Source organism: Sinocyclocheilus rhinocerous, unplaced genomic scaffold (genome assembly GCF_001515625.1).
Source record: "Sinocyclocheilus rhinocerous isolate Xijiao unplaced genomic scaffold, SAMN03320098_v1.1 scaffold551, whole genome shotgun sequence".
Taxonomy (NCBI): Eukaryota; Metazoa; Chordata; class Actinopteri; order Cypriniformes; family Cyprinidae; genus Sinocyclocheilus; species Sinocyclocheilus rhinocerous.
This window is the reverse complement of record NW_015624564.1, coordinates 621964-636092: the sequence shown is the minus strand read 5'-3', so window position 1 is coordinate 636092 and position 14129 is coordinate 621964. Positions and strand designations below refer to the sequence as shown.

The 14129-nt window shown below is 36.8% G+C and overlaps 1 protein-coding gene across 3 annotated transcripts in view; it reads left to right on the top strand.

Annotated features, from left to right (window-relative positions):
* LOC107743325 (coiled-coil domain-containing protein 136-like) overlaps positions 1-13536 on the top strand; it is a 31148-nt gene extending 17612 nt beyond the window's left edge. Inside the window, exons 6-10 of one of the 3 annotated variants that reach the window (XM_016556497.1) lie at positions 2930-3047; positions 5181-5454; positions 7096-7230; positions 8766-8880; positions 10887-10960. In XM_016556497.1, the coding sequence (XP_016411983.1) occupies positions 2930-3047; positions 5181-5454; positions 7096-7230; positions 8766-8870 (632 nt within the window). In that variant the 3' untranslated portion in view covers positions 8871-8880; positions 10887-10960. Of the gene's footprint in view, positions 1-2929; positions 3048-5180; positions 5455-7095; positions 7231-8765; positions 8881-10886 lie in introns of those variants that run through there. The other 2 variants (XM_016556504.1, XM_016556511.1) reach the window with 2 other exon arrangements.
* Positions 13537-14129: the final 593 nt, after the last annotated feature.

The following is a 14129-nucleotide window of genomic DNA, read 5'->3' as shown; positions in this document are numbered from 1 at the left end:
TGGCTGTGTGTGCTTTGGCACAATCTTGTCCCTTATGTTTGTTTGGATGTGCTCAAATGCAGAAGCTAAGAAGAGTGAAATAGTGTGAAATGTGAATGCAAATGTCTGTTTCAGGTTTCTATATGCAAGAATCACATACACAAGTCACTAATTAACAGAAGGACAGATGTTGTGTGTGTGTGTGTCTTTTGCCTACATTGTGGGGTACATGTGTATTAAATTATAGGAAAACCTGAAATCACAACATTGTCAACATTCACCATTAAGGGAAAATTGCTTAATCAGTGTTATTATTGTTAACTAAAATGAAAACTATTAAAAACTGGTTTCTGTAATTGAAATAAAGCTGAAATGAAATATGTAGCCCTGAAATAAAAGTATAAATATTAGATGAAAAACCTAAACTTAAAAAAAGAAAAGAAAAGCAAATTAGAAATTTTGCTTGGGCATCTAACTGAAATACGTTTAAGTTGAAATACTAAAATAAAAAAAAACAACAACATCAAAATAAAAATAAATCAAAGCTAAATAAAAAGATGTATTCAACAAAATATAATAAAAATGTCAAAAGAAATTAAAATGAAAACTGAAAATATAAAAATGAAAGCTATTTAAAAATATTAAAACTATAATAGTATACAAATAAATATAAAAATACATATAAAATACTTAACATTGGGCTTAATAATGCCTTAACGAAAATGTTAACATGCTAAAATGTTTATGTGAGGCTTAGGTAATACCATGCTAATATCATTATAGCGTATTTTCAGTATAAAAATAATAAAGGTTTCTATAGGCTTATTAGTTCAATATAAAAACAACATATAGTTCACCATGATAGAAAATCAAATGAATGTATTTTCATGGTTCTGCTTATCTATAATTTTGGGGTGTAATCCATCTATTCCACACACATGCAGAGTTACATGCTCTGTGGAGTCAATTTTTCCAGACCTCGTCTGTGTTTCTGTACATTAGCCAGCTGAGATTTCTCCAGCAAGACTTTTCTTTATATCACATAACCTCATTCCAAAATTACTGACAGATGCTGATAGCAAATAAACCCTGTTGAGCAATACAGACGTTTTATCAACTTTTCTTCCCCATTGCCTGATACGACACAGTGCTCTGATATTACCCAGAATGCATTGTCACTGACAAATGCGAGGGTATTACAGGTTCTTTCAGTGTCTGAGTGTCTGTTTGACATTCTGACAGAGTACAGGACCTCCACGGAGCCCCATTTGTCTGGTGTTGATGTCTTTCTCTTCCTCTAAGGGCGCCGGGGCTGCTTTCTGCTCCCTTGATGCCGGTAGAACTTTACTATATTAAGATCTGCAATAAAAACAACATACCAGCGATTACTGCTGGTGCGGTCGTGCGGTTAGATGCGCTGATTGCAAAACAGTGTTGAACATGAACACACCAGAGCCTTGATTGATGCATTTATGTTAACTCTGATTTGGGGTCAGATGCGACTGAGGTGAAGTTGTTTATCGGTGCATGAACTTCTGATGGTTATTTACACCACGTACACATTCAGGCCTGGCAGAGACAGAGTGCAGTGTTGTTTGCAAGTGAGATTCCTTCTAGATTAGAGGCTATGCTATTGGTGGTTGAACGTTGCACCATGTGGGGACGTGCAAAGCAAACATGACTCCTGATTGACAGGTCAGACTGCTGCAGCAGGAAGACAGCAGAATGGGTTGTTTTCATGGAGACTAGTTGCAGGATTTGGTGTGTGTTGACGGCTCCCTGGTCAAATGCTCACTATTTTCCTGCCATAGATGTGTATGTAGCCTCTGTATTATTTGTTTCACGATCAGAAACAAATCTGTTTCAATGCAATTTGGCCTTTAGGACAGTAGGTATGTTCCAAGTGGCATACTACCATGTTCATGCTATAATTATTTTTAAATGTAGTATGCATACTGGGTCACAGTTTGATCACACTGTTAAAAATGTAGACGTATGTACTCAAAATTTGATGAAAAATACATGATCACTCACTTAAGTAGATATGCAATGATGGTCATGTGACAACAATGTAGTATATGACTTTGAAGCGGTTATCGTTCTATATTGTACTGTTCAAATGTTTTACTTTTTATTTCAATGTAAAAAATAAATAAATTTAAACTTTTATTCAGCAGGGATGCATAAAATGTATCAAAAGTGACAGTAAAGACATTTATAATGTTACAGAAGACTTCTATTTCAAATAAATGCTGTTCTTTAAAATTAAATTTAAAGAATCCCATAAAAAATTTATCATGTTTCCACAAAAATATTAAGCAATACTAAATGTTTCTTGTGCAGCAAATAAGCATATTAGAATATTTTCTGAAGGATCATGTCTGAAGACTGGAGTAATGATGGTGAAAATTCAGCTTTTCATTCACAGGAATAAATTACACAAATCAAAAAACAGTTATTTTGAATTGCAAGAATATTTCACAATTTCACATGTTTTGATCAAATAAATGCAGGCTTGGTGAGCATATGAGACTGTTCAAAAACATTAAAATATCTCATGGCATTAAACTTTTGAATGATAGTGTATTATTATTCAAGTGCAGTTTATCAAATTGTAGGCAGAAGATATTGTGCAGTATGCTCTACTTTGGTATACTAGTATTTTGTTCAGAACATAGCGTGCGACTACATTTGGCATAGCATACTGTGTTTTTATAGTATATTGTATTTGCAGTTTGGTTAATATAGAAGATCATCCAGATATTTCATGCATAAAAATTCCATAATGTGAACAGTATACAAAAAGTAGTACAAGTAATATGGTATGTATTCCATTTGGAACATACATGAATTTAGAATAGCAGACATATTAAAAGTAGTAATGCTAATATGCTATTCTGAATTCACTGTTTTTCCCTACTTCTACTTTGACTGACATCTGTTCGGACAGGTGACATGGACCAGCTGATGGAGGAGTGTCGCTGCTTGAAGGACGAGTGTCAGACTCTGAAGAACGACAACAAGCAGCTCTCTGAGAAACTGGAGATGTTGGAGCAGCAGCGAGCCAGGTGATTGGCCACACGGCCTGTCAATCACACACAAACAAGACAAATTAGCCACTGAGCATCGCAAACTCAGTCTCTGTTAAAGGGGTCATCGGATGCCCATTTGATATAAGTTTATATGATTCTTTAGGGTCTTAATGAAAAGTCTATAACATACTTTGGTTAAAATTTCTCAATGGTAGTGTAAAAAACACCCTTTTTACCTTGTCAAAATGAGCTCTGTTTTCAGCACGTCAGAGCTCAAATGCTAATGAGCTCTGCTCGCCCCGCCCCTCTCTTCTGTGGGTGACGAGCAGTAGTGTTTACTTTAGCTGCGAAACTTGCTAACTAGCACATATTAGGAAAGGCGATTTGCAAAGATTCATAAAAAACCTTATACTCACTTCTTGTGTAGATGAAGCTCGATCACGAATGATTCGCGCGAACATAGACGCATTTAGGCAGATCGGGGATCGGCGCATTCCCTTCAAAATGAAAGTAACGTTAATCCTCTGCGTCTTCAGCGGCTCAGATGTCGGGAGTGAATGACGACTGCTATGTTCATTATTACATCCAACAGCAAAACACCTCAATCACTTAATCGGAGACATTCTTGTCTTCCCCTGCACCGGAGTCGACACAATGGCTGACTCATGACAGCTCACTCAGGGCAGGTCTAAGGTAAGACGGCCTTGTCACCAAACAACAACAAAAGTGAATTTAGCATCCGATGACCCCTTTAATAAGGCCGGCGTGACCGCTGAAGCATTCAGCCATAATCTGTCTCAGTGGACACTCTAACTAAAACTATTTAGCAGCTATGAAAGTGTTTCACAGCAACATGAAACATTAATGATTGTGTATTTCGTCTTATCCAAATATTTTGGCAGCGAGATGAGCCACAGTTGCCTTACAGCTATTTTAAGACGTCAAGATTTCTTTGTCTTTATGAATCTAATTCAATCTTTATTTAAAATGAATGCTTCTGTAAATAAACCGTTATGTTTTTTAAACTAGTGCTAAATGTTTCAGCTCAAAAGAATAACTGTTCTGGTAAGTGAAAACCGCTGATTATAAACAGTTAAAAATTTTGAAAAGGTGGTGAAGATTAATATTATTTTTCATTGGCACAGTTTGATTTTCTAATGCATCACTCAATAAGTTGTCTGATTTGAGTTGTAAATCTGGCCAAACACATTTGTGGGAGAGAAAACCAAAGAGTTGTTGAGATTTTGAATAAATGATTATGAGAAGGAATCAGTAATGAGTACTGCAGTGTGGCTGTCACACACACACAGTATCAAAGTTACAGTATGAAGCTAATCTGCAAAGAGTGCAGCAAGAGCTCACAAGTTCAAGTACATTAGTAATAGGGGTGTAAATCGGATGGTTCGTCACGATACGATATCGATTCTCATACCCAGCAATACGATATTTGCTGATACTTCAAAAAATTCTACGATACGATTCGATTCGATACAGGAGTATATCGATCGATATATCGATATTATGATATTATATATCTATTTTAAACAACCATCTACATTTTTATTAACTCACAAATGCAACCAAAATATATAACATGAACATTTATCTGAAATTTTTACATCCTGTACCTCAATTGGGACATTCACAACAAAAAATAGGCCTACACATTTTTTTTTTTTTTTATAATAAAGAAAATAAACAATTCTGGCTGCTACTATGGGCTCAGTGCTAAAAATCTTTTCTACAGATAACCAAATTACAAGCAATAGCAGAAAATAAATACAATACAACAAAGACACAAGTTCAGGTTTTTCAGCTCAGTCTAAAATAAATTTTCAGGTACGCCACAGAAATGTAATAATCAAATGTAAAATAACTGCATAGTCTTCACTGTATAAATTAAATAGTCCTGATACGCGAGTTTGAGCGAGAATGCACGCGTTGGCGGTAATGCATGGACGGACATTATGTGAAAATGTGGACAGTGCCAAAATAAGGGTGCCAATTTATACTACAGATATCGATATTTTACGTGTGGCATTGATGTATCGTATCGTCAGACATCGTATCGATCCATATCGATTAATCGTTACACCCCTAATTAGTAATACACTAAAAAATGCACCACAACATAATTGTACTGTACATTTCCTACTTTCATCCTGACAGCTCAGCTGATTCATGCCTGGCCCTCAAAGCAGAGCAGAATGATGGAGAAAATGACACAGAAAAAGATGTAGAGAAAGAGGTGATGGCCGAGGGTTTCGTCAGCACGTTGGAAGTAGGAGGTGGGAATCCGGTGGATGCTTACACCCAAAAGAACATCTCCTTTGAGGGGAAACCCATCACCCCGATGGGGATGAGTGGAGGGTTTTCGGAGGTGTTCTCCCTCAGAGACCAGCTGAAACAGGCCGAGGAGAAAGCATCACAGGTCCAGAGAGAGGTACGCAATGTCCGGAATTTACTCTATTTGTTGAATAATAAAGAAAATAAACAATTGGAAAAACAATTCTGGCTGCTACTATGGGCTCAGTGCTAAAAATCTTTTCTACAGATAACCAAATTACAAGCAATAGCAGAAAATAAATACAATACAACAAAGACACAAGTTCAGGTTTTTCAGCTCAGTCTAAAATAAATTTTCAGGTACGCTACAGAAATGTAATAATCAAATGTAAAATAACTGCATAGTCTTCACTGTATAAATTAAATAGTCCTGATACGCGAGTTTGAGCGAGAATGCACGCGTTGGCGGTAATGCATGGACGGACATTATGTGAAAATGTGGACAGTGCCAAAATAAGGGTGCCAATTTATACTACAGATATCGATATTTTACGTGTGGCATTGATGTATCGTCAGACATCGTATCGATCCATATCGATTAATCGTTACACCCCTAATTAGTAATACACTAAAAAATGCACCACAACATAATTGTACTGTACATTTCCTACTTTCATCCTGACAGCTCAGCTGATTCATGCCTGGCCCTCAAAGCAGAGCAGAATGATGGAGAAAATGACACAGAAAAAGATGTAGAGAAAGAGGTGATGGCCGAGGGTTTCGTCAGCACGTTGGAAGTAGGAGGTGGGAATCCGGTGGATGCTTACACCCAAAAGAACATCTCCTTTGAGGGGAAACCCATCACCCCGATGGGGATGAGTGGAGGGTTTTCGGAGGTGTTCTCCCTCAGAGACCAGCTGAAACAGGCCGAGGAGAAAGCATCACAGGTCCAGAGAGAGGTACGCAATGTCCGGAATTTACTCTATTTGTTGAATTAATTTAGATTATTTGAATATTTTGAGATTTACCATTACCACCTAGCCAAAAAACAGATGAACTTTAGAGTTCTATCTACCTATCTACCATCTGTGATGATAATGTCTGATAATTAAAAAAGTTTCATATTTTAAACATTATTTTACAACAAAAATACAGTCACACTTTATTTTAAGGTCCAATTCTCGCCATTAACAAACCATTAACTATGACTTTTGCCTCAATAAACTCCTAATTTGCTGCTTATTAATAGTTAGTAAGGTAGTTGTTAAGTTTAGGGTATTGGGTAGGATTAGGGATGTAGAATATGGTCATGTAGAATATGTACTTTTTATAAGCACTAATAAACAGCCAATAGGTTAATAATAGGCATGCTAATAAGCAACTAGTTAATAGTGAGAATTGGACCCTATACTAAAGTGTTACCAAAAATACTAAATAAAAACATTCTTCACTCTCAGTATGGGGTGAATTGAGGTCACATCAGGTTGCAAACAAAACCATCTGTCACAGTGTTGACAAAAAGTGTGAGCCAAATACTTGATGGTCCCAGAATATCTGGTTATTTTGTCTTCAGTTGTTCAACAACATGACCTTGTGGGAAATATCGCTGAAAAACCCTGACAGTGTGACAAAAAAAAAAATCTAATTCCTCTGTCCTCCTGTTGAATAATGGAATGATTAAAAGATTTTTAGTCAACTACTTTCTGCCACACAAGCTAAAACTCTCTCTGTGACTCAGTGAATCTAATCACTTATCCTCTATCATTTGTTATTTCTCTATGTCTCTCCATTCTTTTAGTGTGAGGGACTAAAGGGAGAGCTTATGGAACTGCAGGGGCTGTATGAGAGCAGCCAGAGGGAGAGGGCGGAGCTAGAGGCGGAGCTGCAGCATTGTAGGGCGGAGCTTGATCGGCTGGCTGGGAGGAAGGCTCAGGTGAGGGGTCATAAAGGGGGTCGGACATCAGTCATAACCCACTGCTTTCTTCCAAATCCATAAGAGCCATCACTCTAGAACTTCAGACAGTGAACGTGTGAACTCCTTTGGGGTAAAAATGTGACCTCAAATAAATCACTGTACTGTACACATGCTGAAAACAAATAGACATTACTCACACAGCAAGTAGGGCGAAATATTATCAACAGAATGGCACCATGACTCCATCGACCTACATGTTTGTCAGCGTTTGAAAATGCTCTGTACATGACTAATGTTTTGCATATGGGGTCAACCATCAACTGAAGCGACCATCTGTCCAACAGCAGTACCTGTCTTTCAAAGCGCATCCTGTCTAACTAAACCACTCCTCCATTTTCGGTCGAGTGTGTATGTTTCACTTTGGGTTGCTTTTTGCCCTGTCACACACATTGATTCTGGGCTGTGTGTGTTTTCACATCTTGTGTTTGTCAAACCTTTAGCAGCTAATGTGTCTAGCTAGTTTTCTTGATCCACTGTAGTATATCAAGCTTTTGTGTGTGTACAATGTGCACTGACATAGAGGTCTTTCTAACACGATTCTCTCCGGCCAATCCGTGATCAGCAGAGTTTACACGTCACGTTTTGGTAACGGTACGGTTCACTTGGAACCTCAACCGAGGTGGTACTAAAAAAAGTACCAGGTACTGTACCCAGTGGAAAACCCCCCAAAAGTGAACCGTACCGAGCCGTACCGTGCCGTACCATGCAGTGGAAAAGCGTCATTAGATAGTTGATAGATGGGTTTACAATGTAAGCATATGGGAGAAAGATACAATGCTTTCTCTTAACATGTTTGGTTTGTTTGTTTATACAAACAGAAGGATGAATCCGAATAATTTTCTGTGGTATTCAACAACATGTCCCAAATACTGTCGACAGATTTAACCCGGTACATTGGTTTAATACCGTGGGCTGGCTGTGCAGTGTGGGCAAGGATCTTTAAATGCCAAGATGGTGACCTTGGCTCTGTGTTTAACAGCCGGAGGGTCAAAACGAGCACAAGGTTTCCATTTAGTGTTTAACCATCTTTGCTGTGTATCTAATCTTAGTGTATTTTCCTGTCTCCCTGCTCCCCCGTGGTCATTCATCGCTTTGTTCTGTTGCTTTATAACCACTGAACACCTACATAAACATATCATAAACTCCCATATGCTCACGACGCACACTGAACTATATCAAATTCCAAACAAATTTGATGATTCCTGATAAACTGCTGGCATATCTATCTATCTATCTATCTATCTATCTATCTATCGATCTATCGATCTATCTATCTGGTTGTGTTTTCTCCCTTTCATCCTCACACTCTTCATTCTTTCTCTCTATTACTTTATTATTTTCCATATTTTACCTGTAATTCCACATGTTCACAAACCTACCATGTGTAATCATTACCTTATTTTGAGTGTCTGTCATTTTTTTCTTTTGTTTCTCTCACCACCTCTTCCTCCTCTTCCTCTCTCCATCCCTGCACCCCCTGTGTTTTTCCTCAGAGCTCCACTCCTTCGTCTGAGTGCCCTATTCTCTCCATACCCTTCATAGGAATGGTTGTAATAATGGGCCTGATATGGTGCTGCTGGAAGGAGCTCTTGTCCTAAAGGGGGAAAGGTATGGCTTTGCCTTTTCTTTCTCTAATAGTCCAGAGATGAGCCTATTTTTGTCCCTCCTGTATTGTGAAACTCATCTTTATCCTGGTCAAAATTTAACTTTTTATAAGGCACAATAAATGGTCACAACTGTCATGCTAAACAAACCTGTTTGCCCATTAGACACATTGCCTGATTCTTTACGAGGGCCTTTTATGGATGTGCACATTGTTTCACAAACATAGTTTTCCATGTTAACTAGTCTGAAAAAACAACTCACATAAAAATAAAAAATTCTGTCATCATTTACTCACCCACAATTTGTTCTAAACCTGTATGAAAAATCGGTAACCAAACAGTTGCTGGTAGCCATTGACTTCAAAAGTATGGAGAAAAAAAAAAAGAAAGTCAATGGCTACCGGCAACTGTTTGGTTACCAACATTCTTCAAAAAAAAATCTTCTTTTTTGTTCAACATAAAGGAAAAAACTCATACAACTTTGGATTAACTTGAGGGTGAGTAAATGATGACAGAATTTTCATTTTTGAGTGAACTATCCCTTTAAATAATCATATAAGTGTGAATTTACAGGACAAACTTCATTTCTGAACCAAGTTTGTGGCAGAACAAAAAACTGCAAGCCTAAACAATGAATGAGGCTAACCCATGTATACCCATTAGCATGTCCTAGCCACAGTCTTGTCTGAAATGTTACTGACAAAATAGAATAATTCTTGTCAACATCAACAAGTTGATTTCTTTATCTTATTATTCTCAAACATCTTTCCTGGACAGAATATTTCAGCATCTAGTTGCATTTATTCCTGTCATTTCAAAGGTTTAACCCCCCCCCTAAACAAAACACAAACATTAAGAACTCTCATTCAGGATGGAGTATGTTAAAAATGGGTCAATTCTTTGAGCAAATGTAACCCTGTATATAGAAAAAGCATAAAAAACATCCTTTTCCCAAAGGAAGTTGACGTGTCTTTAGTTAGATTGCCAAATTAGATTGTGCTTTTGTAGTTTGGACAGCAGAATTTTTGCATCATAGACATATTTCTTATATTCTTCAGTCAGGATGTTTGGCACCATCAAAAATCAAGTCATTCAGACATCCTCTGAGATTTCCGAATGTTATTATCCCAGCCGAATGCATGACACAACTCTGATTTCCACAGTTCTGCTGGCCAGCGGGGCCAACTGAAGCCACACACACACACTTACACAGTTCTTTGATTCTGCTGGACTGTCATGCAGTTTCCACTGCCAATCTCACAACACCAGATGGACAGAGAGTAATAGAGTACTTAAAAAAAAACGTGTGTGACAGTGATTGGAGTATTTACTGGGTCATTGCTCTTGGCTTTGTATCTCTCCACATTTCTGGATGGGTATATTTAGCTCTCAAGTCCAGCGCTATTACAGAAGATGACTGGAAATAAACAACAAGTCCTCAGAAGGTTCATTAAAACCAGATCAGTTCTGTAGCCTCATTCAGTGTCCTCTAGCCAGAGATCCAACTCTGATTTGTGTTTCTGTTTCATTGACATTTGTGAGTGTGTACCTACTTCAGTGAACACTTGGTCAAGAACATCGAGGCCTCTTGTCAGAAAAAGTACATGAATTTTAAAGTTAAAGGAAGTTGGAAGAGAATATTTTTAATTGTAATTTAAATGTTAAAAAATATGTAAACGTTTACTTTTACAAAATCAGAGATGCACAAAATATTGGTTATCCGCTTAAAATTTTAAAAGTATATATGTATATAATACTATATATTTAATTAAAATATTGTTAATATAATTATATATATATATTATTTATATAATACAAAATTATATAGCATTAATATATATATACTTAAAATATAAAAATGTAACTGTGTATGGCTGAAAAATTGTTAAACAACCAATGTCAAATTTCTATTCTTATAATACTATCAACCAACAATAATTAAGAGAAAAAACATCACAAACTTAAATATGACTTCCCTTGACCTCATTCTCATCCTCTCATTGACCTCAGGAGAGTGAGGGAGACTGGAACCTGGTGATGGTTGTTGCAGTGGCAGCAGCAGCAGTTCTACTCATTCCCTGTTTCACCAGAGCTCTGGCCTGAGCGCTGGACAGGAAGTGACCTCATCGTCCCACTCTGCCCATGGTACACAATTCTATCACCCTGACCACACTTAACCACCAATGGGAACCGAAAACCACCACTCACCTGGGAACACAATAACACATGGCTTCCAAACTTGACGCTTTTGGGTGTGCATCGTGATGCTGGTTGTTTGCCGTCTCAACTGCTTTGCTCTGCTTTTGTAGACAATCATATCCGTTTCGACCAGCAGTGCTACAGACACTGACGCCATGCTGTGAGTATTTAAACGGTCAGAATGGACGACGACTCTGAGAGCTTCTGATTGGTCTGGCTCCCTGCTTTCCATTTCATCAGTTGTTTTCTTTCCCAAAACTATTTGCCTTATCACTTTTCGATAGAAAATTTGCACATTTTACCTCTATAAACAGATTCCCGATCGCTTGGGGACCGAAGAGGACGCCGTTCTTCATCAACAATGCTTTGGATGCAGCATATTGCTTTGTGCTTCATTGCTTTTGGAATAGGTAGGAGCATGCAGTACTTATTTAATCTTCCTGAATCTTCCCATGTTGAATAATTACTTACCAAAGTCTCAATATTGTCAGAATCATTTGTGTTTAGGTTCAATAACTGAGAACTTCTTTCACTTTCGAGCACGTTCTCTTTGGTTTCAAAAACTCTGTAGGTATCTGTACAGTACTTCTCTATATACTAGCAAAGGAGAATACTCATGTAATGCATACTATTTGTCATTTTTACATTAATTTTGGTGAAAAAATTCAGAGTTTGAAGATTCCAGGTGGGTTAAGGTTATTCTAGCAAGTAAATGTGCTTATTTTAAACTTACACAGATATTTTTGTATCTGAATTGTTTATTCCAAGACATGAAATTTGTAGATTGATTTTATGTGTGTAGATTGATAAATTATGCTAAAGAGTGATAGATATTTTTATAGAAGGGTTGGCTAATGCATACACTAAAAGAACACTAAAATAAGTGTAATGAACAAGCACAGTTCTACTGTAATTCCACTGATGTTGCATTGATAATTTCATCTGAGGTTATTTGCCGTTTTTTTTTTTTTTTTTTTGCATGTTTGCAATGACAAAACACAGCTGACATATATATCTATACAATCTCTTCTCTGCAAGGAAACTGACAAGAGTTTGAAAGGTTTTACATTTGTACAAAATGTCATGAAAAAGTGGTTCTCAACTGGTGTCTGGACCCAAAAATGAGATGCAGGTTGTTTATTTTAGGAAAAACTGTCCTAAAATAAAGTTAAAATACTGTAGCAAAAATAAAAAGCTTATAAAAATGCAAAATAAGACCTGGAATGCTTTCCATATCATTTGTAGTGAGTAAATCTTCCCAAATCCTATCATGCATATCATTGGACCTATGCAGTTCATGCTAATATTAATAAATGTTAATGATTTACCTTTTTTTTTAAAAATACAAAAACTATTTTAGTAATGTATTTGGTATCAGTGTAAAAACCAGCTGAGAACTACTATCATAAACCCTTACAGAACACCGTGACAGATGTTTCTTACAATGCAATTCAAATCTGTAGCATAAATAACATAAATAGCATGAATTGAGTAGCTAGCTAACAAGAGTGAAACTTCCATACTGCCTTTCACCCAAAAAAGTTATAATGATAAGAAACTTGTCTTAAATGATGTATATTTCACTAAAGACGTTTAAAACTGAGAAATATGTACTTATATGTAGCTTTTTACATCAGAGGTCACAATTTTGAGGTCTTTGGGTGGATGGGGATTATTACAGATGTACCTTCCTGTATGAAGATTAATAATACTGTCACTGAACTCATATCCATCATGTAATTATTCTGGTAAATGAATGCTTTGAGCCTCGAGGTACTATTGGTACGAACAGAATCTATGACTTTATACTAACAGTATCTATTGCTATATAACCGTTTCTGGTATACACGCAAGTTGTCTTCACCTGATGTCTTTTAGTGTCATTTTCAACAAACAGCACAAAGTAGACTTCTTATCAAAGTGACTAAATCATAGTAGACATATTTGCTTGCAGGCAGCTGACTAGCGTTGTGGCAGTTATCTTTGTAGTGTGGTTTTAAGACCTGGCATTAGTTGTTAGTCTCAGTGTTTGGGAATATCTGCAGTATCCCAAGGTCGTTCCAGTGCCGTTTTCTGCTATCCTGTTGATAGACTCAGAACTCCGTGGTAGCACAACTGAATGTTCAATGTATCAGTGGTCAGCTGACTTTCTGTAAGACAGTGCATGCTACACAGTGATTTGTCTTTGAAATAAACGTGCTATTTGCCCTGTACTGCATTGGAAGGTTTGTTACTTTGATGAAATGGAATTTGTAAACGTGTTTCACATCAGAAGGAGCAAATTTATTTTTCTCTTCCACTCAGCACTTGTAAATGATGTAATATGTACAGATTGTTTATTTTTGCATGTCTGTGGCAGTAGATTGTGCATGCCGAGTGATAGAAACCAGTGGTAGATTTTAGCTCCTGTGACAATTTCGTACGATTAGACTTTGCATGATTTGTCCAACTCCAAGTTTATTTTTGCATTTTCACGTGTTGAAAATGAAGACCAATTTCATTTAGGTTCTCTTTTAATTTGTTTTATCTGTTCACTCAGTTACTTTGGCTGTGGAAGAAACTTATGATTTGAAAGTGTCCAGAATATTTCCAAATATGCAATCAGAGTAAATAGCAACTTTTGGAAAGCCCAGGCTTTCCCCAAATGGACCTTATTATGAATTATTATATAAAATGTTTCACTTTATCAGTGAATTTTGAATGTCACATTGTTTTAATTTAAAGGAATAGTTCACCCAAAAATGCTAATTTTCTGAAAATGTATTCACCATCAGGGCTCAGGCCATTCAAGATGTAGATGAGTTTGTTTTTTCAGATTTGGATAAATTTAACATTACTTCACTCACTCACCAATTAATCCTCTGCAGTGAATGGGTGCCGTCAGAATGAGAGTACAAGCGGCTGATAAAAACATCACAATAATCCACATGTGCCACTGTATTATGGTCTTGTGAAGTGAAAAGCAGCGTTTTTGTTGGAAACAAATGCATCATTAAGGCATTTTAACTTTAAACCATCACTTTTGGCCTAAATATGAGTCCATAATTCATTATA